Below are 22,242 nucleotides of genomic sequence, written 5' to 3' on the forward strand. Positions count from 1 at the left end.
AATTTTGTTTTGTGTTGTTTTTTTGTTTTTTTTGTCTTTCCAGTGAAACTTGAATATCATTGTGTCTAGTAAGGTAAAACAATCAGTAGGAATCACTGCAAATACTTAAATATAATGTCTCTTAGAAAAATTACCATTAAATTGTGCACTCTCTCTGGAGGCCAAAGAGAAAATTATATTACAAGCTGATGCTGTTCAAACTCTATAATGGGTCTGCCACCTTTGAGAGGCTGATGGAGCAGGTGCTTACAGATATGTTGACAATTGCATAGACTATCTGAACTTCCTTGTCCACGCTCCTGGCATTGATGGCACACTCTCCCACCTGGCTGTGGTTTTTGTGCCATTCAGAAATGCTGGTCTCCAGCTCCACCCCTACAAGTACAGCCTCATGCAGCAGTGAATGAATTTCCTGGGTCATGTGGTGAGGCACTGACAGCGCCAGCACTGATGGTGTATACTTTCTAAGTCCACATTACACCACTGCACTTCAGAGCCTCCTGGATCAGGCCTCCCGCAGCTGTGATATGCATTGTCAACATCACTGGACCAACCCACTGCAAAGACCAAAAGAAAGAGGCAAACATTCTCCCTAACGACCATGTTGTCATTCCTCCTTTCAGTGTTGGGGCTGAAACCATTACCAACAGTTGTCTGCCAAGTCAAATAGGGAGGAAATTGTTTAGTACAGTGACCAGCTCTGCAAAAAGCAGAGAAACTGCTGGGCATGTAGCTAGGCAGATGGTTGTGGTTCAAGACTACAGGCTCCCCATGCAGACAAGAGAGCCAGAGAGAGAGGGCTTTTACAACAGTGGAAAAAGGGGGCTCTCCCTCAAAGCTGGGAGACCCCTGCACTGTTATTCCTTGCTTGTCAGACCCTTTGTGGAAAGGCAGAGGAATATGTCTATAAACAGGTGCAGGGGTGTTGCAAGATACACGTATGCTCAGTATAGATACATATATGTAAATGAAAAGTTTTGAGGCATTAAATAAAGGTTCTGAGGTTCTGGGGGAGTTGAAGGGGTGTGATATGCAAAGTAGCGTCATCTACTACATGCACCACCGCCTCCCGTTAAAAGGACATTTGTTGTTGTTGTTTAGTTAGTAAAATGTGTTTATGTGTTGGCTTCTTTATTGTATTTTGTTGTGGGTAAATAAGCGTGGTTTATGAGTTCACCGTCAGTGAGTGATTTAATATTGCTCAGAGCTGGTTAGTGAGTGGTACTGTATCTGGGATAAAGTCTTTTGATTAGTGTGCATATTTGTTTGTTACTGTTATTTTAGCATTTTCCAGGAAGTAAACTTCTTTAATTTCGCAACTTAATTTTTTTTTAAATTTAGCTTCTTTTCTTTTTTCATTTATTAGTCTCCTCATGTACTCACAAGAGAACATTTAACCCAATTAGCTGCTGGACCAACTTTCCCTTTTTGCTCTTTTCATTATCCATTTGCTTGAGAACTTTATACTATGAGATATTAGATGAGATGAGGAGAAACTGAAATGAAGTTTGCGCAAGAGTTGTGCAACTAAGGGGTTCCCAAACCTGTTCTGACTCACAGTTTACACAACTGATCACACAAGCAGCCCACAGCAAGATTTAACCATCCTGATGATTTCAAATGCAAACACATATAACACAGCAGTCAGTGTATCCCATTTCACATCATGTTTCATCACACACAGAAATAGGTGGTGATCAGGATGAGAAAGATCCACAATGATCTTCCCTACTTGCCTCTTTATACTGGACTCAAACTTGTTTTGGATGGACGGCAGGCTATACTGGAGGATTCTTTCAGAAGAAAAGATAATGCATTTACATTTTGTTTACAGTTATGAATGAGGCCAGGGTGGACTTACTATTTGTCCTCATGGTCTACTGGGTGAAGCTACAAAACAGCTTGTTGTTTCGGTAATAAATCTTTGCAACGCATTTGCAACGCATAAATAAATTTCTTCATCTTTTTCTTGAGTATTATGGTGGCATAACAGTGGGGAGGATGGCAGCTACACGTGTCTCAGATTCTATAACACAGGTGTGTACGTTTAAGATACTGATGTATATTTAAGAAACGCTGCTCCCCTGACCTTCTAGTTCTAGTTTTGAAATTTCATGTATTGGGACATCAGTTGATGTTGGTAATTTACTCTTACTTGTCAACGTGTGACGCTAATTTTTTTCCTGCTTTTTGACTCATTAATTTCTGATGAGTTATTGCTTGTCAAAGCCTTTTTTGGTTGATAGATGATTCAGTAGATAGTATAATTAGTTGATGTGGAATTGATGTGGAACAGTTTATAATAGTGTGTCCAGTGTACAGTTTTACACTGCACAAGGCCATGCTTAGCAGAAGCTAAAGAAGTATGAACTTTCTATAACACTGAATGTAAGTTTTTCTGTTATCCTTCCTCAAGATCTTGTTCTCAGTCTGTCTTTGTAGCTGCAAAAGAGGAGAATTAAACCTTTTGAGATTTTACTGTAAAGGCTGGATATTACACTTTCAAAAGACAGAGGCGGCTTCAAAAATGTGTCACATATGTTAGACAGAGGTAAAGCTGAAAACTGAGGCAATACTTCACCCATAAAATCTGACAGATAAGTTCCAAAATAAAAAGTTAACTTGAATTTATCACAAATGCAAATGAAAAGAAGGCAAAATCAGTGAAAAGATCCACAAATGACCACACTGTGCAAGGTTTATCAAGTAGGAAAAGTTTGAAGACAAGGGTTAAACAAATAGAGGATCTTTTCTAGACCAAGAAAGACCCCTGCTAAAATTTAATAGGAGGGATTTCAGCGATTACATTTTAAAGACAGGGGGTGATTTCCTCCTTATGACACCTTAGAATAAGGGTGGTGCCTTACAATATAAGAGTTGTGCTGTGAGCTTAATGTTTCAGTGTTGCAGTCATGGCCAAAGCGTTTGCTGTGGTGTTGCTGCTCTTCAATGCACTGGGACCAAATACAGGAATCAGACTGGATGGAAATGGATACACTGACATTCTTGTAGCCATCAACCCAGCTGTGCCTCAAAATGAAAACATTATCAAGCAAATCAAGGTATTTATACACATATATTTTAATAATATTAAATATTCCAGTAGTAGAATTCTTTAGATATAATATTAAAGTACTTTAAATATTACTTTAACACTTCTTTGAGAAGTTCACTGGTACAATTTACATAAAATCGTGAATTTAGAACTTATGTATAATATAGACTAGTTTTACTTTTACTTTAGTGCTTTTCTATCTACAAACTTTTAGAATAGTTTCAAGCTTAGAAGTGTAATGTCTATGTCCTTTATAGACTTACATCTACAAAAACTCAGACAATAACTTACATTTACAATTTACAATCTGCACTCATCACCAAAAGAAACCAGAAATGTGAAATGTCTGAATAGCTGCTGTAGTTATTATAATTATTATAATTAATATAATTGTAATATTATTATTATTATTATTATTATTATTATTATTATTACACATTTGACACTATTGTAAAAAAAATAGAGTCTGTACACTCCTAAAAAATGTTCTTTAAGGGTTCTTTAGTTTAAAAAATGGAGCTATATAGAACCATGAACACTCAAAGAACCCTTTGCATGCTTAAATGATTCTTTGCATGGTGAAATGGCTCTTCAAATTGATGGAAAGTGTGTTAACTTGATATATAGCACCAAAATAGGTTCTTCTATTATTACAAGCTTGGCACTGTAACAATAAAGAACACTTTTTAGTGCTATATAGAACCCTTTTCAAAAATAGTTCTATATAGAACAGTTTACAACACATTCTCCATAAATCTGAAGAACGATTTCACCATGCAAAGAACCATTTAAGCATGCAAAGGGTTCTTTGAGTGTTCATGATTCTATATAGATCCATTTTTACTAAAGAACCCTTGAAGAACCATAATTTTTAAGAGTGTATATAACTTCTGTGATTTTAGAGGAATAAAATGTCACTTCTTGAATTACTTATGAGCCAAACTGTTTTCCTCTTTCATACAGAGATATGCTACTAGATAAAAGTTTGTACCACACCTGATGCAATGTGTGTTTCATCATAATCTTTATTTTTATAAAAAAAATTCTCATAATTTTTTTAAAGGCTTGTGCTTTGTGCTTGATTCTAAGAGAAATATAAATAGTGAGGTTTATGCAAGAACTTAGTTCCACAATGCAATTTTAAGTTTAAAAACATTTGAAAAACATCTCTTTTTGTTCATGTGACATTCATCTATCATGGATAAATGGCTACAAGAATAAAAGATTTGTGTGTGTTTAATGTTGTGTGATTAAAGTCAAGTGAAATAAGGTACATTCACTATAGTATTATATATGCTTAAATTAAAAAAATATCAGGGTGGTTAAATCCTTGAAAAGTCTAACCAAGTTACCCTTTCTATTAAGTTAAAGTTTCATGATGAACAGACGAGTGTAAGATAACCAACAACTGCTCAGCATATGTAGCGTACCACTGGAAAAGTAACTTAAGTGGCTCCACATGAAGCTGCATCCCACAACGGGGAAATTTCACCTCTGCATCCACGTGCACCCACATACACACTAGTGCACACTAGGGAGCTGCCCTAGCCATGGCATCCAGGGAGCAGTTCGGGGTTAGGTGCCTTACTCAAGGGCATTCAGTTATTTATTGTCAGCTCAGGGGGTCGAACTAGCAGCATTACAGTCACCAGGCTGATTTCCTAACCTCCAGCCCACGACTGTCCCAGCATACTTTTTGGTCACTGCACAATTCCACATGTGTTATTTCGTAGTTTTGATGTCTTAACTATTATTCATACAAGTGCAAAATAATACAAATATAGAAAACCCTTTTTTGAGTAGGTGTGTCCAACCTTTTCACTGGTATTGCCATGTTTGACATGTTTTCACAGCATGGTTTGTATATGTGTATACAGAGTATGTATATAATTTCACCAGAATGAAGCAGCGGGTCAAGTTTAAAGTATGTTACAAGATGTAGGCTTTATTGCACTTTCACTAAATTGCAACATAAAGGATTCTTAAGTGTTACATGGCAGGTTTGGAAGGAAGCAGAAGCAACACGTGATGAGGAATGTAGGATTGGGTAAATATCCTTCTTCAGTTTTGTCACCTGTTATTTATTAGTCTCCTCATCTACTCAGTAGATTCAACATTTTACTCAATTAACTGCTGTACCTGTAGTCAAAGTGGTGTGAGCTTCTTTTTCCTTATGTTCTTTTCACTCTTCATTTAATTTGAAAACTTTCTACTATGAGATATTAGATGACTTGAGGAGATGAAAGGTTTTGAAAAGCATCTACACTGAGAGATGATTACTTCTTCCTGCCACTTGCTCAAAATGACTTCCTCAGGACTCAGTTATGCAACTGTCTAAGCCAGGGGTTCCCAACCTTTGGCAACTCGCACAACCAACCACTCACTCCCTTTTTTTTAATATTTTCTAGTTTAGACACATATAACCCAATAGTTGATGTATCTTATTTTTTCTGTTTGTTATAATTTATCATTGATAGATGAATGCCATGTGGACAAAAAGAGAAACATTATACATTGTCTAGTGCTGTAAATTTAGGTATTTCTGATACTTTACATTTGCCAATAATTATCTCACCAATAATATTCATTTTATTCATTCAAAACGATTGGATTGGTTACATGTCTATACTGTAATGCAAAAAATAAAATAAAATATGACTGCCAACTTCTCCCTAGCACTACCATTACAACCCATTATGGGTTCACAGGTTGAAAAACACTGGTCTAAATGTTGACCCCATTACCAGGAGACTGTAATTTCAACCCTAGCGATTTCACAGCCATCGGTAGCTGGCAGTCGAAGGCAGCATATTTGGCCCTGCTTTTTCTTGGTGGAAAGGGTGGCCCTGTCTCTTGCCCCCTTGCGTTGAGCTGCCCAATGACAGTAGCATTAGCAGCAGTTTGAAAAATAGGGTAGCTGGCTTCATGTGACTCAGAGGAAGCACTGGCTAGCCCTCACCTTCCCAGCTTGGAAGCATCTTGTGACTGGGGTAGACCTAAGAGTAACTGGACTTATTTGGGGAGAAAATTCCCTCTGAACTTGCCTTTACTTATAAAAGGTGACGTAAAAGCTAGCTGTCAAACAAGGAGACTAGAATCTCAAATTGAGGCTTATTGTTGCAGAGATGTAATACTGTCTCAATGTTTTTGCTATTTTGTTAAACTCTCCCCAGGCAATGATTACTAGTGGATCAGAATATCTGCTGAAGGCTTTGGACAACAAAGTGTACATCAAGGATGTGAAAATACTAGTACCACCAAACTGGAGCGGAACATACGAGAAAGCAAAAAGAGAAACCTACGATAAGGTAAAAAATGTTGTCAATTTTCCTTTCTATATGGATCATTCTACTGAACTGGTTTAGAAGCAGAGTAGAAAACTCATTGCAAACCTTTAACTGATTTGGATTTTACATTAAAATCCTTTTGCTTTAAATGATGCTATACCTTGGCTATGTTTATGTTACCATGTGGCTATGAGGGAGAAGGAATGCAGTCTCACTTCCTGTTCCAAAATGCAGGAGCATGGCAAAATAAGGCTCTGCCTATGAATTAAAACTCTTTGTGTTTCGGTAGTAACATAAAAACATGGGACAGCATTTTTTTTATTAAAGATTTTTTTTATTTAAAAATTAAACTCATCATAAATCAAAATCTATCAGCTTTACTTGAAAAGACATAAAAAACATGAAAATTCATTTATGGGTTAGGGTTTGGGAAGCCACCTCCCTATAGAATTACTCTATGTACATATTTAGCTTATTTCTATCTCTGTTAATGCCTTGGATTTAAGTAGATCATAACATAATCCTTGTAAATATCTAAAGTCTGAATACTTACCACAGTTTGAACTAATTTGGTCCAGAATAGTGGTAAGGGAGGTAGCATCAAATAGATCAGGACACAAAGTACACATTTTGGTTTTGCTAACTGAGTTGCTAGCTGTAAAAGGTGCTAAGAAAGTCTGGTAAATTGACAAAAATGCAATTATTTAGAAAAAGCTTTATATTCTGATCCAGACTATCTAAATGCATAAAAATACACAATAAAGTAATTTATTAGGAAGACCTGTACATCTGCATATTCATGCAGTTGTCAAATCAGCTAATTGTATGGCAGCATTGCACTTATGAGTGAGCAGCTTCAGGTAATGTTTTAATCAACCGTCAGAATGAGGAAAAAAATGGGACCTCATCCGACTCTGGCATAATTGTTGTATCTTCTATTATTGAATTTCTATAACTGCTGATCTTCTGGGATTTTCATGCACAACAGTCTTTAGAGTTTACTCAGAATGGGGAAACGAAGAAGAAAACCTAGCAGTGAGTGCTAATTCTGTGGACAGAAATGCTTTGTTAATGACAGAGGTCAATGAAGAATGGCCAGACTGGTTTGAGCTGGCAGAAAGGCAACAATAACTCTGATAACAACTATGGTGAGCAGAAAAGCATCTCAGAATGCACAACACATTAAACCTTGAGGCAGATGGGCTACAGCAGCAGAAGACCACGTCAGGTTCCACTTCTGTGAGCCAAGAACAGAAAGCTGAGGCTGCAGTGGACACAGGCTCAACAAAACTGGCCAGTTGAAGACTGGAAAAAACATAGCCTGGTCTGATGAATCTCAATTTCTGCTCAGGAACACAGATGGTAGGGTCAGAATTTGGCACCAGTAGCATCAATCCATGGACCCAATTTCCCTTTTGGAGGTATTGTAACAGTGTGGGAAATGTTTTCTATTCGAATATTGTTGCTGACCATGTACATCCCTTCATGGCCACAATTTACCCATCTTCTACTTGCAGCATGATAATGCACTATGTTACAAAGCAAAGTCATCTCAAACTGGTTTCATGAACATGAACACTAAATGAGTTCAGCGTTCTTCAGTGCCCTTCCCAGCCACTGGACTTCCACTGGAATCCAGTTGAACCTTTGTAATGTGTGTGTATATACTTCTCCCACTGTTTCTTATGGGAGGCTTAGTTGCATAACACTGCATTACAGTTTACCCCATGTGAAGGCTGTACTGTAGCCCGGCTAGCTCTCACTGTGAGTTATTTACATGCTTTAAAGTAGGGCTATATTACATTTTACCTCACTTTAGATTGTGTTCTAATCTAGCCTACCGCATTGAAGTAATAAAATTATTTATTCCAGATACTATTATGTTGATTATTTCTGCTCTATGTAAGAATCTTCTTGAAATATTTCATGCGTTCTAATTACAGGCCAACATAATTATTGACAGCCCGAACCCGGCACATGGTGATGAGCCGTACACTAAACAGATGAAAGGTTGCGGAGAAGAGAGCGAGTACATTCACTTCACGCCAAACTTCCTCTTAAACGACAATCTTCTTAATGCATATGGGCCCAGAGGTAAGAGCTAAACAATTTGTTTTTATTATATACTGAAAAGAATGTAATAAACAATTAAAAGAAATATGAAAGACATTTTCATTTCAAAGTATAATTACATAAACAAACATTGTGCAAAAAAAAAAAGAAAAAGAATGCAGTCACATGACTCACGACTACTTCTGTCCATAAATATGTTTTATTTTCAGGAAGGCTTTTTGTTCATGAATGGGCTCACCTCAGATGGGGGGTATTTGATGAATATAATGAGCAAGAGCCATTCTACTTTTCTGTTAACCAGCAGATCCAACCTACAAGGTCGTATCAGCTTTCTAAGTTAGAATTTCTCAATTACCATGCTTAGCATCAAACTTCTTATGTACTTAATAATGTCTTTCTATGTATTTGTTTACCTCAGATGTAGCAAACAGTTTTCTGGACAGTGGTTTGAAATCATCAATGAAAATCCTATGCTTTGCCGTTATGAAGAAACTGGGCTACCCACTAAGGAATGTCAGTTCTTTCCAGACAAAGAGCAACAAACAAATGCTTCAATAATGTACATGCAAAGTGTAGACTCTGTAAGTTGAAATCATAAACAGAGTAAATAAAGTTCTACCTTTCACTTTTATTTCTAAAGTTACACCTATATAGAGTCACTGAGCATACTGGGATGTTTCAAGAAAATATTTCAGTCATTATTTCTTGATGCCCATGAAAAGCACAGCCTAACACTGTAATTCTTTCTGTAGGTGACAGCATTTTGTCATGAAGGGGACCACAATGCTGAAGCCCCAAACATGCAGAACCAGAAATGTAACAGCAAAGCTACACGTACAGTGATTTTTCAAGACTCTGTAGACAAAGACGCCCTTCAGACTTTAAAACCTCTACAATCACCATCAGCTCCAACATTCAGTGTGATCCAGAGGCGAAGTCGGGTCGTCTGCCTCATCCTTGATGTCTCTGGAAGCATGCAGGTGTGTTAGAATATATGTGAATGTTTGCCAACCTTGTAGTACAGTTCTAGCTGTTGCCAATTTTTCCTGTAGTGACAGTACAGCAAACTTTGGCCAAATGTGCTGTGTTTCTTCATGCCGCCATCAAAAGTTCAAGTTCAGTACAAGGAAAACAAAGTATAATAATCATTCTCAAAAGCCGGACACATTAAAATAATCGAAACAAAATTTACATTTTTGAAAACAATATGCTGCAATTTAGCAACATCTGCCGTCTACTTTAACCTGCTACCATTTGATACATGCTATGGTTCATTCTCTTATTGGTGTAAAAATTAAAGATACATATAAATGAGACAGGCTAAGTAGTAAGACACAAAGTCTCCTCTGTTTCCAACACAGTAGTGATGCTCACTGCAAGACTTTATTCAGGATTGTTGCAGAGAAAAACTAATAATGATGAGAGTCAATTTTTAGATCTTCAATATACTCCAATATTTTTACCTATTTTGCAATTTACACTATACAGGCAAAGTGTGTGGACCTCTGACCATCACACCTATATGAGCTTGTTGGCCATCCCTTTACAAAACCATGGGCATTAATATGGAGTAGGCCCACCCTTTGCAGCTGGGAAGGCTTTAGATTGTGTCTGTGGGAATTTAAGCCCATTCATTCATATGAACAGTTGTGGCACTGATGAAGGCTACACATTCCAATTTATCCCAAAGATACTCAGTGTGGCTGAGGTTGGTGTTAGGTTAGAGTTTCTCCACACCAAACTCATTAAACCATATCTTTACAGACTTGTGCACAGGGGCACAGTCATGCTGGAGCAGGAAAGAGCTTTCCCCAAACTGTTGCCACAAAGTTGGGGGCATACAGATAACTTTGTATGCTATATTACTTTTCACTGGAACTAAGGGGCCCAAACCCTGAAAAACAGCCCCAGACCATTATCACTCCTCCAAGAAACTTACTGTTGGCACTATGCATTCCAGTAAGTGGCATTCTCCTGGCATCTGCCAAACCCAGATTCGTCCATCAGACTGCCAGATGGTGAGCCGTGATTCATCACTCCAGAGGACATGATTCCACTGCTTCAGAGTCCAGTAGTGGTGTGCTTTACACCTCTCCTGTCAAAGCTTGGCATAGTGATCTTAGGCCTGTGTGAAGCTGCTCAGCCATGGAAACCCAGTGGCAGTTTGGAACTGTAGTAACTGATGCAACAGAGGATATGTGCTTGGCAGCCCCACTCTGTCAATTTATTTGATCTACCACTTTGTGACTGTGCTATTGTTGCTCCTAGACACTTACATTTCATAATTACAGCACTTATAGTTAACTCGGGCAAGTCGAGCAGAGCAGAAATTTCAATTAACCTGTGATCTCATGACATTGCCACAGTCATTGAGATCTGTAGTATGACCCATTCTGCCACCAGTGTTTGTCTGTGGACATTACATGACTATATGCTTGATTTTATGATTGTGTTAGCAATGGGTGTGGCTGAACTCAGCAATTAGCAGAAGTGTCCACATACTTTTGGCCATATAATGTATCATAGGTGAACAGGTGAATGATGAATTAAAAGTAAAGAAAAAAATATGTATGCTATTGTTATGTAAATTACATAACAATTTGTCTAATTTTGTTTAAAGGGCCAGAGAATACTTCGACTACAGCAAGCTGCAACAATTTTTCTAAGAGAGATTGTGGAGGAGGGAGCATATGTGGGCATTGTCAAGTTTAGTACTGCTGCAGACATTATAAGTTCATTGACTAAAATAGAAGGTAAATCAAGAGAAAGTTTAATAAGTAACTTGCCACAAACTGCAGCTGGATCGACAAACATGTGTACTGGACTTAAACTAGGTTTTGAGGTAAGATACAGTATGAATGCAAAACTTGCAAAATCCATTTTGTACTTTACAAGATTGCCCTGTAAATAGGGATTTTCCATTGGGGAAAAAATCATTTTACTTTAACATTCAGTTGAGGCTAAATAGAAAAAATGTTCATTATTTATTTCAGGTCCTTCAGCAAGATGACAAAAGTGCAGTAGGAGATGATGTGATTTTTCTGACAGATGGTGAAGCGACAGATGATATTCAGAGTTGTTTACAGTCAGCTGTGGACAGTGGTGCCATCATCAACACTATAGCACTTGGTCCGAGTGCCTCTAACGTGCTGGTAACCATGGCGAAACAAACAGGTACACTGTTAAAAGAAAAAAAGGGATGTTTACTGTCAAAATACTGTCAAATGTAATGGTCATTACCCATTGTTAAAAAAAAACATGTTAAATACAGGTAAAAACAGACATATACTGTATGTTAACACTGCTGTTGTTAATTCACAGAAAAAGAATGGAAATGAACAAAATCAAATTATCACCTTTATTTCACAGGCATTTGCTTTTTGTTACTGTTAACTAAACTATTACACTGTATTATAGTTATTATACTGTATTTCAGAAATGAATGAGTGAAACTGTTCAATTACAGAAGTAGTTTTAAAAAATTAAATGGCTCATAGATTTTTACTATCATTGAGAAAACAAACCTTTACTGTTAATTAACAGGTTTTGCCTGGCACCACAGCTGCTGGGCTTTTTTTACCTTTTTACAGATTTTTTTTTTACAGTGTAGTGTAATGTCAATTTAATGAGTTGGTAATTAAATATGTACATTTACAATTTACAACAATAAACAACTGCAACAAACTTTGATTTTCAGTTATAATTTTATATATGTTTTGAGCTCATTTCACAGCAGTCACCAGATGGGACAGCATTAGGAATGGGACTTTGGTACTGCATATAAAATATTTACTTTACTTTAATTTCATTAGATGGAAAGTTCGTGGTTGCTGATGAGAATTTGATTTCCAACCAACTTGTGGATGCCTTTTCTTCATTTACAATGTCAGATGGAGATCCCACCAAACAGACAATTCAGGTGACCTACATACAGTATATTTACAATATATTTACATGGTTCTGCTTAATACTGTGAGCCAGCACATTTACTTCACTGATTCTTTTTTTTCCTGTACAGCTTGTGAGCACTGGAAGTGCTACTACCGGTTGGTTCAATGGAACAGTGCCCATAGACCGCACTGTAGGAAACAGCACAACCTTTACAATAATCTATGAAAAAAGTGCACCCACCGTGAACATACAGGCACCAAGTGGTTCAGTGTATGATCAGACTCGTATGACTGATCATGCTGCCACAAAGACACTGACTTTAAATATTCCTGGAACTGCAGAGGTATGACACCATTTCTGGAGAGTCAACACTTCACTGTATTTTTTAATACTGATAGATCTAACTGATAAATGAAATATAGAACATGATGTATACATAATGTGCAAAAGTCTTAGGCAACCGTTAAAATTACTTACTATTCATCTTAGTAGTAAGAGTGTTTTTCACTGTAAAGACACAAAATGACATTAGAATAAATACATATTGCCAAAATTACAGTAAAAAAGTAACAGTACAAAGTTATTTATATATTTGTTACAAGATATAAATCTCCAGCCAATGTGGGAGGTGTTTTCAGACTGTGAGTTACATGACGCAGACCAGCCCACGCCAAACTCTACATACACACACACACACACACACACACACACACACACACAGATTTTGCCTTTGTAAAATAACTTTTTCTAAAATCTATTTTTTTTTTATTTCTTGCTCTTTTTTATTATTTATATGCTACACTGAGAAAACCAACGTGGCTAGCTAGTGATAAAATGAAAACTGGCAAAAGCTTTTTTTCTGAGATGTGACGTAATCATGACAGTCAATATGCTACAAACAAACTAAGTTAAGATCCTGGCAACATTTCTCACTGCTCACTTGCTCAGATATGTTCTTGTCCTCCTTAGATAGCATTACCTGTCTTCTCGGTGCCACCTTGTTTTTTTGTGCAGTTCTTGACGCTGCTCTCCATCCTCACATGATTCACGAATGAAAATGAATGCACAAAAAAATGAATAAACTCTGTAGAGTGCTGCTTCTTTTGTAAGACTGACACCGTTGTGGTGAACGTGACATGCAAATCTCTTGAATCTGATGTCAGCTTCTTAATCGAATTTCCGTTCCACTTTAAATGGGATAGGAAAGGAGAATAAGAAGCTAACTTGAGCTTCATCTGATCTCTGTCAACTGTACAAGATTCATTTACAATCAGCAAATTGGGGCAGTGAGGTCGCTGGTTTAACAACTAAATTACTGCACATATATGCTTGGATGTAACATCTCAGCATTCTTGTGTGCACATGTATGAGATTATGTATTAGTTCACAGTAACTGGCCAAAAACACTACTACTACCAGCAATTCTTCAGACTCTCCCGATTACCCACTCCAGCATCTACTTCAGTCATTGCACTGATTAGTTGAATTCCATCAGCAGCAAACTTTATTTAATGCTATGAAGCATTCAGTAGCAGGAGCAGGTATTGGATCTTAGTTGTAAATACTGGTCTTCCTCAAAGAAAGCTTTGCAAATGGTTATGCTAACTGACCGACACAAAATCACAATGTACTGTTGTTTTGTTGTAATGTATTGTTTTCTGATTTGTAGTTATTCCTGTGTTAGTGTTTTTCAAACAAATATAACACCTAATGCTGCAGTACTGTATGTGAACAGTATCATATGTGAATTCATGACTTCATAAATTCATGACTTCAGTTTAATCTGTAAAATTCCTGTTTATGGCAGGCTGGAGACTGGAGATACAGCTTCTTCAACAAAGAATCAACTGCTCAAACCATGACTTTAACAGTAACAAGCCGAGCAGCACGTGACAATGTACCTCCAGTCATGGTTAAGGCCCAAATGAACCAGTTAACCAGTGATGGCAGTAAACCCATGGTAGTGTTTGCTGAGGTCAGTCAGAATCACATTCCTGTGTTGGGGGCCAAAGTCATGGCCACCTTGCAGTCAGATACTGGACATTCGGTTGACTTATACCTCCTGGATAACGGAGCAGGTACTACTACATTATAGGTTGTAGTAATTATTTAATTATGGACCATGTAAGCTTGAGTTGAATAGGAATACACTTACTTACATTTTGAATGTATCTTTTACAGGAGCTGATAATTTCAAAGACGATGGCATCTATTCTAGATATTTCACAAAATTAAAGAATGGAAGGTACAGTCTGAAAGTGCAGGTGATACACCAGGAGGGAGTCAGTGGTTCACACAACAGAAATAGTGGTGCTCTATATGTCCCTGGATATATTGTGAACGGTAGGTAGGGCAGATTTTCACCACACTGCATAATGTAACCATTGTTTTTAGGACATTCATGTTTTTGAAACATTTCAGCCATAAAATAGGAGGCATCTGACAATTTGTTTATGAATTTTAAGTAGTCATTGGCCATATTATCAAGACATGTAATGCCTGATTCTGTTTGCTGCATCTTTTACACTCAACCGGAGCCTTGCTGGTTGCACTTTTGTAGTATCACTCAAACTGAAACCTCTTTAATTAAATTTCCTGCAGCATTAAGACTGCCTTCTTGTTTTCAGGTAAAGTGCAGCTAAATTCTCAGAAGCCCCCAGTGAGCGTGAAGTCGGCAGATGTGGGCAGCTTCACCAGAACAGCCACTGGGAAGAGCTTTGTGGTAAATGTGCCCCCAGGTGTGACCCCAAAGTTCCCCCCTGGCAAGATCACAGATCTGAGGGCTAAAATCCGTGTGGACACTATATTTCTCAGCTGGACAGCTCCTGGCGAGGACTTTGATCTTGGAACAGGTAAATATTGCACAGTTACACTTTAGACAGCCTACTGCTCTAACACTGCTGCACAAATGATGAGATTACAGCTTTAATTTAAGGCTGGTCTGAATAGCATTTGAATACTTATACGTGTTTTCAAATGTGTACCCAATACCTCCTTTAAAAACAATTATATTTACATGTCATAATCAACCTTACTTTAAATATGTTCATGTTCATGTGTTTTCAGTCAGTTTAGCTAATTTAATGAATGGATAGCCATGTTCATATTCCACTTAGTGGCTAAGTTCCATAGTGAGTGAAATTCCTTCAACAGGTGGACTTGAATCTGTTTCAGGACTGATGACTCAGCAAGTTATTTTAAGGTCTTATAAGAAATTCATATAGATTTAAGGGTTGTCATTCATCTGTTATAGGGCTTGGGAATGTGTCACGACACAGTGTTTTATGGCTGATCCATGTGACAGGGTTAGTTTTGGTCTGGGCTGGTTCAGAACAGTTAACTGAATTTTTATAACTGCTTGATTCTTTGATTTTGGCTCTTCTGTAGACCATTTGACTCATTTTACAGGTCAAGTCAAATCAAATCAAAAGGTCTTTATTGTCATTCCTCAGGACACATACATGGATACATTGGAGTAAAATGTTCTTTAGGCCTCATGGTGCAAAACAAAACAGCAGCACATTTACACAGGACTACAATGCAGATACACAAGTGTTAAACGAGTGCAGCATATTCAATAAATACACCAGACAACAGACATACGGAATAATAAATACACAAGACTATAAATACTATACAGGACAGCAAAACCATATACAGGAATGGGCATCATATATATGTATATACTAGGCCTGGGCTATAGGGCGATGTATTTAGACATCATCGATGATTAAGAAGTAACCTGATGGCGATGTGTAAAAGGTGATCATCAGCGTTGTGGGGAAAAGAACAGCAAGAGAACTAGAGAGGACTCATTTACAATTTTAAATGTGTAAAACATTTCAACATTGCTGTTATATTTTTAAGAGCCTTGAAACTCCAGCTATAGGAGTTTAAAACAGCACCTCAAGTACGTCCATGATGTCTGTGAGCGCGAACAGCCAACCAGCTGCTCCGCTCACCAACCAATCAGCACTCACTAGCAGTAATACCCGCCTTCTGCTGCCCAATTATCTGGATAATTTTCTTTGCTTTTATAGCGAAATACATCCTTCTACTTTCTCAAATTAAATAAATGTTCTGGGCAAGTGATTAGAAACTATTTTAACTTTTCGTTTTTAGCCGTTGAGCACCATTTACTTCCATTCATTGAGGACTCGCTCGCAGGCGCCCTCTGCTGTTTAGCAGTCCTGTTCTTGATTTAACGGGGGAAATAGGAAGTGGCCAGGCTCCTCATAAACTGGCTCTGGTTATGCTTTCATATCGATTTCACCCATAAAGAAATACTCAGTCTCCCTGTCTCATCAGCACCAGTCTGGTATTAATATAAGAAACAGCTGAAACGGCTGTGCAGGAAACTGTCTGTCTGTCTACATCTCCGCGCCATTCAGAAAGGGCATGAAGTTTCACAGACAATGAGAATAATAATCAAAATGATCGATCCACAGGGAGACAGGAGTAGGACACTGAGACCCCAACGCGTTATGGCAGCCGCCCTACAGTTTGCCCACTTTATCCTCGAAATATTACGACTTTATTCTAGAAGTCTACTATTTTATTTGTATTAACAGTGGCCCTAAAACGCCGTCGTAGCAAACGAGCGAGTCCTCAATGAATGGGAGTAAATGGAGCTAAACGGCTAAAAACTTGAAGTTAAACTGGTTAATTGCCCAGCGATTGGGCACAGCTTTGAAAACTGCGTGCAGTCTGAAGTTTCTCCAGCAGGGGTCGCTATTAGCACGCAAGTCGCCTTGATACTGATGAAACCTACAACCAGAAGAAGCTCATGAACGCGTTTGTAGTAACGTCTGTTATAACGACAGGTGAAATAGTTTTTAAAGGTTTTTTAGTTACTCAGTTTTATTTACTTTTTTACCCATTTTTATTTATTTAATATGTGGTTTTATTTAAGATATTCATTGAAACATTAATGCTCAAACTAAGCATGTACACTAAGAATTCAATTGAAACTAGGTGAAAGCTGCAGTGGACCACGTGTATTCGATCTGGGGGCCATATTATCGATAATCACAATGTTTTAACTGGAAAATATCTGCTAATTATTTTTAGATATTGCCCAGGCCTAATATACAAATACATACATTTGTGGAAAAAATCTAATCCCAACTTAAAAGGTTACGAGCCGGTCTCTGAACAGTCCATTTGGAGTGGTGGTAAGGAAGCTCCTCAAGAAAGCATAGTAGAAACGTTTTTCGGTCTTACAACATGATTGTGTTGAATGCTGAACTGAAGACTGCGAACAGCATTCTCACATAATTGTCTACTTAATATTTTATCCAGGTTTTCACATCAGTCAACTCAAAATGTAAAACAGATAGCGAGACTCATCCCACCACTTAGGAGTCCACACTGGGAAGTTAGGTGTATTGTCCAGAGAGCGGAAGCTGGAGAGTAGAAGAGATGGTAAAACTGCATTTCTGGCACACCTTTTCAATGCATCCTTTCCCAGCCAGCAGTGTCATGCAGTCCCCGTGGTCCCGAGGCCTGGTTCAATGTTGCAGCCCAAGGTCATGCAGCACCTTCAACAGTCTGTCATTTATTACAAATAACCTCTGTCTTCCTATATCTAGCAGGGTCTTACACTTCTTTCTCATTTGGTTCATTTATGCATGATAAACCTCAAAATCCACAATAAAACAGCAATCTCTTCACTGTTTAAGCATATTTTCAGCATGTAAACAAAGAACGAACCCTGCCAATATGCTGGAACAGTCCTATAATGAAATGTTACATAACATCGATTCCCAAGCCATGTAGGAATCGGCTAAACCAATTATCTCTCTCTAAGTTGTGCGGTGGCTAAGCTGCTCTCTGCAGCACCTGGATCTCATTCAACATCCAACATTATTGTTTCTCATTGTGTAAACATTGTTTTATCATTTTTCACAAATTATGTCGCTTCAGTCTCTCAAATAAAAGGAACAAGGTGTGAAAACCAGGGGGTCCTGTGGGGTCTGGGACCTCCTAATTAAGCTCTTGGATCCCCTGAATGTCTTAAAATCAAAATTCTGGGAGGGCCCTGAAAACAAATTGATTATGATGTTGCACTGTTCATTAGGGGAAAAATAAATGCTGAAATACAAATTTAGGGAAAGGTCACTGTTTAGCTGCTTCACACAGCCAGCGAGCGTCTGTCTTCTTTACTAACTAGTGATGCAGCATTGGTCTGCCTCAAGGTTGCGCTACAGCAGACTGGTTCACCCAGTTGGTCCTTCATAGCCTAAAAAACGTAACTGGGATACCTCTGAAAAACTTTACAATATGCCGTCACATGTGTAAATGTGAAAAATTGCCAGTTTCCAAAGAGATTGGTAGAAAGGCTGAATTGTTACTTATTTCTCAAACCAAAGACACAAGAGACGTGTAGGACCTCAATAAAAGGCAGAATTACCAAACTAGAAAAGAGTGTTCACAGAAGAAGAATTGTTAAACCAAATAATTTGTAATTGAAGCTAGCATTAGCACTGCTATGGTGAGTGAGTTAGCAGCCAGCCAATGTTGGAGTACATTAAAAAAAAAAAAAACGTGGTGCATGGTACTCCCACCGAATGCCAGGGGGTATTTCGCACACTGAAAAGCGGTGACTTGTGAACTCATAGAAGGGGAGTATGTGGTGGCAGTTCAGCTTTAGGTAATGTTACCTGGGTATGACATGATTTTTATAGCCTGTCACATCCATTGCATGGTTTGTTTTGTTTAAATGACTGATGAATGAGCCTCTAACTCTGAAAATTGTCAGGAATCAACAAGAGTGTTCTACAATACTAGTAAGGTCTAAGGGTTTAAAACAAGATAAAGTTTCCAAATATTAAATATAGAAATGATTATCAACATATGGAACGAATACTCACCTCTTGGAGTTATTCGGGGGAGCCTATCATCCTGACAGCATTGCAGTTTAGCATTCTACATCTGATTCAGCCCATCAGCTAATTAGCAAGCCCTGTACAAGTTAAATTCACTGTGTTAGAGTAAAGATGTAGGCTGTCCATGACTTGACCATATACTTTGTGTAAACAGCATTTGCCTAATATTTGTATTTCTTTTCCTCTCAAGTTGAATCTTATGAAATTAGGTGGAGCAAACATTTGAAGACAGTTCTGTACAACTTCAGCGATGCTATTCCAGTAAACACATCTGCACTCCATCCCCAAGAGGCAGGTTTAGATGAACAGTTTTCCTTCCTGCCTGAAGTTGCCATCCAGAATGGAACCACACTGTTCTTCGGTATTCGGTCACAGGACAAGGAGGCACTGAAGTCTGAGGTATCTAACATTGCTCGAGTGACAAAGTTTGTCCCAAGTCCCAAACCTCCAGAAATTGCAAAACCACCCCCGGATCTCCTAATCGTTATAGTCATTATTGTCTGTGGTGTAACCATTTTGGCATGTATCATCGCTACTGTAACCCTATGGGCAACAAAACGAAAGAAGGTGGTGAAAGAATCTGGAGGGGATTAGATTTGCAGAACATTTCAACCAGAAGTGGCTAACAAAAAACATGTAGTGCTCACTTGGCTCACATACCTAAGACCAACTCATTTTTCATTCTTTATTATTAACAGTTTTGTATAACGTCTTCCTGTCAGTATTGTTCTATCAAATAACACTTTTCCATTTTCTTTATGAAGAGCTTCTAAGATAATCTTATAGAAATGGCAAACTTTACTGGGAACCCATTTCTGCATGCTGTTGGGGAATTTATGGGACTGCTTTTTTGTGGGAACAGACTTGGCTCAGTCGAGACAATGTTAATAATGTTAATAGTAAACATCATTTAATGTAATCTATTATCCTGCCAGAGTCTGTAGCTATGGGATGTGAATCAAATCATTCAGTCATGAGCCTTTTCTAACATAATACTGCTTTGCCCCTTCTTGTTTTTGTGTTCTTCTCTCAAGATTTAGTCTGAAGTGTGTCATACTTTGAAATGATGTAAAAAAGCAATGTGAACAACTTAAATACCCAAAAATAAAATGTAATTAATCCATTTAATAGAAACAAATAAAAATTATTATTTGTTCTTTTTAAAGTGTTCATTAAAGTTGGCAGCTTTTCAATAAAGATGCTGAGTGAGACTCACTGCAATGTTTCTTTTTTCCCTCACCATTAACATCATATGTAATCTCATATACTATTAGAAAATGGGGGGGGGGTCCCTTAAGATCAGCATCACACTATGGGGGCAAGATGTTCCTCTTCCTCCCTTGCATCAGTTTGTCATTTAGGTTTTACAGACTAATAACTGTGTAATTTTATTAGTTATATACTGACTAATTTGTATGTTGAATGTTTTTTTTTGTCTTAGAAAGTGAAGTGAAGTAGAAATAAACAAGTACAGTGCTCATTTATATATTTTAAAATGAATTTGAGGACTTCATTAAACTTAATTTTAATAAGCTATGATCAAAAGACAAGTGAGAGTAAAACAGAAACAATTGGTTTTATTAATTGCATAATACAATGTATATTAATTAATGGTATAATGATGATGATGGTTGTTATTATTATTATTATTAGTAGTAGTAGTAGTAGTAGTATTGCCATAATAATAACAGTAACAACTTAAACCAACAGCATTCAACATCTAACTTTTAATGTGTAAATAATTATTTCACAAGCATCTTCCCATGAATTACTCTACATATATTTATGGTAACAAATGCAAAAGCATTTGTGTCCACAGTTGTGAATAACACAATAACAAGAACTAATAAAAGTGTCAGTCCTGTCAGGTAAGATTTAAACCAGTCTCTTGAGATGATGGGGGAAATGCCTCCTCAAGAACAATGTCTGTGTACTGCAAAGATAAAGCCTATCCATGCATGAGTTATATAGGATTATGGTTCATAAACCTGTGCACAGTTAGGTGAAATAAATTGAAAGAGCAGACAGATTTGCTTTTAGAGCACAAAAAAATGGTTGCCCTGCCCCATTACTAGGTGTTACAGAATGTAGAATTTATATGCCAGATCTTTTCTAGTTTTTCAAAATGTTTCAAAAGTTGTGTTCTTAATCAAAGTACCACACTAAAATTATTATATGTGAAAATGAAATGGAGGCCTTTATCAAATGTCCTAAGTACTTCACTTCCCTGTAATAAATTGACAATAAATAAACAGATGACAGTAAAAAAGAAAAACATGAAATGTCAGTTTTGTTCATGAACAACAGCTGTTGTCTGAAAAAACCTCATATCTCCAAAATGATAACTTTACAGGAGAAGGGAAAATATTCTCTAATTTTAATTCAATGGAACCAGACTTTTTTCCAAGTAATTTTGGGTCATTTCTGTTTGTCCATTCATTATGATAGTTGCACACAAGGTAAAGGACAATGGCTACTTTCAAATTATGCCAGAAACTGAAAAAACGACAGGGGGGAGACTCTTGTGGGTTTCACGGTGCCCTTTCTTTGCATTTGGTGAAGGGATGGTTAGCCTAGTCCATCCTAGAGGACATTGCTAGGCTACTTACCATCTGCAAACTCAAAAGGTGGTATATCTTCATTCAGCAACTAAGTTTGTGCTCTTCAGTGCCTAAAATAACATATCATTTGACACAAAAACCTGAATATGTGTTGCATTAATAATTTTAAAGGAATATGACGAACATTGATCATCTTGTAAGATATGCCAGTACAGAGCTGCACTCATAGCAGCACTCAGTACAACATGTTCCACCATGCTGAAGGCAGTTCATCCTGACTGGCTATGTATTCAGAAGACCTGTCACTCCAAATAAGATGGCCAATAGAAAGTGCAGGTGAACGCCCTCTTCTAAGACCCGACTTCTGTTAAAATGTGCCAAAAGCCAGAAGTGAAAGAAAGATTTCAGAAGGAAAAGAGCGATTCCAGAAGGAAAAAAAAATATATTAGCAAATAAAAAATAAAAAAAGGGAAGACTGGTAAAATGAG

The 22,242-nt window shown here is 37.5% G+C and overlaps 1 protein-coding gene across 1 annotated transcript; it reads left to right on the forward strand.

The window, feature by feature from the left end:
* The first annotated feature begins 2,880 nt into the window (after window positions 1–2,880).
* Window positions 2,881–20,408, forward strand: LOC118798319 (calcium-activated chloride channel regulator 1-like). The gene is made up of 14 exons (XM_036557749.1): window positions 2,881–3,062; window positions 6,229–6,363; window positions 8,286–8,436; window positions 8,625–8,733; window positions 8,834–8,996; window positions 9,168–9,395; window positions 11,036–11,257; window positions 11,409–11,589; window positions 12,228–12,334; window positions 12,434–12,649; window positions 14,114–14,384; window positions 14,488–14,649; window positions 14,934–15,158; window positions 19,384–20,408. Exons 1-14 carry the CDS (start codon window positions 2,913–2,915, stop codon window positions 19,785–19,787), a joined length of 2,724 nt encoding a protein of 907 aa, XP_036413642.1. The 5' UTR covers window positions 2,881–2,912; the 3' UTR covers window positions 19,788–20,408.
* The last annotated feature ends 1,834 nt before the right edge of the window (window positions 20,409–22,242 follow it).

This window comes from Colossoma macropomum, unplaced genomic scaffold, assembly GCF_904425465.1.
Source record: "Colossoma macropomum unplaced genomic scaffold, Colossoma_macropomum, whole genome shotgun sequence".
NCBI lineage: Eukaryota > Metazoa > Chordata > Actinopteri > Characiformes > Serrasalmidae > Colossoma > Colossoma macropomum.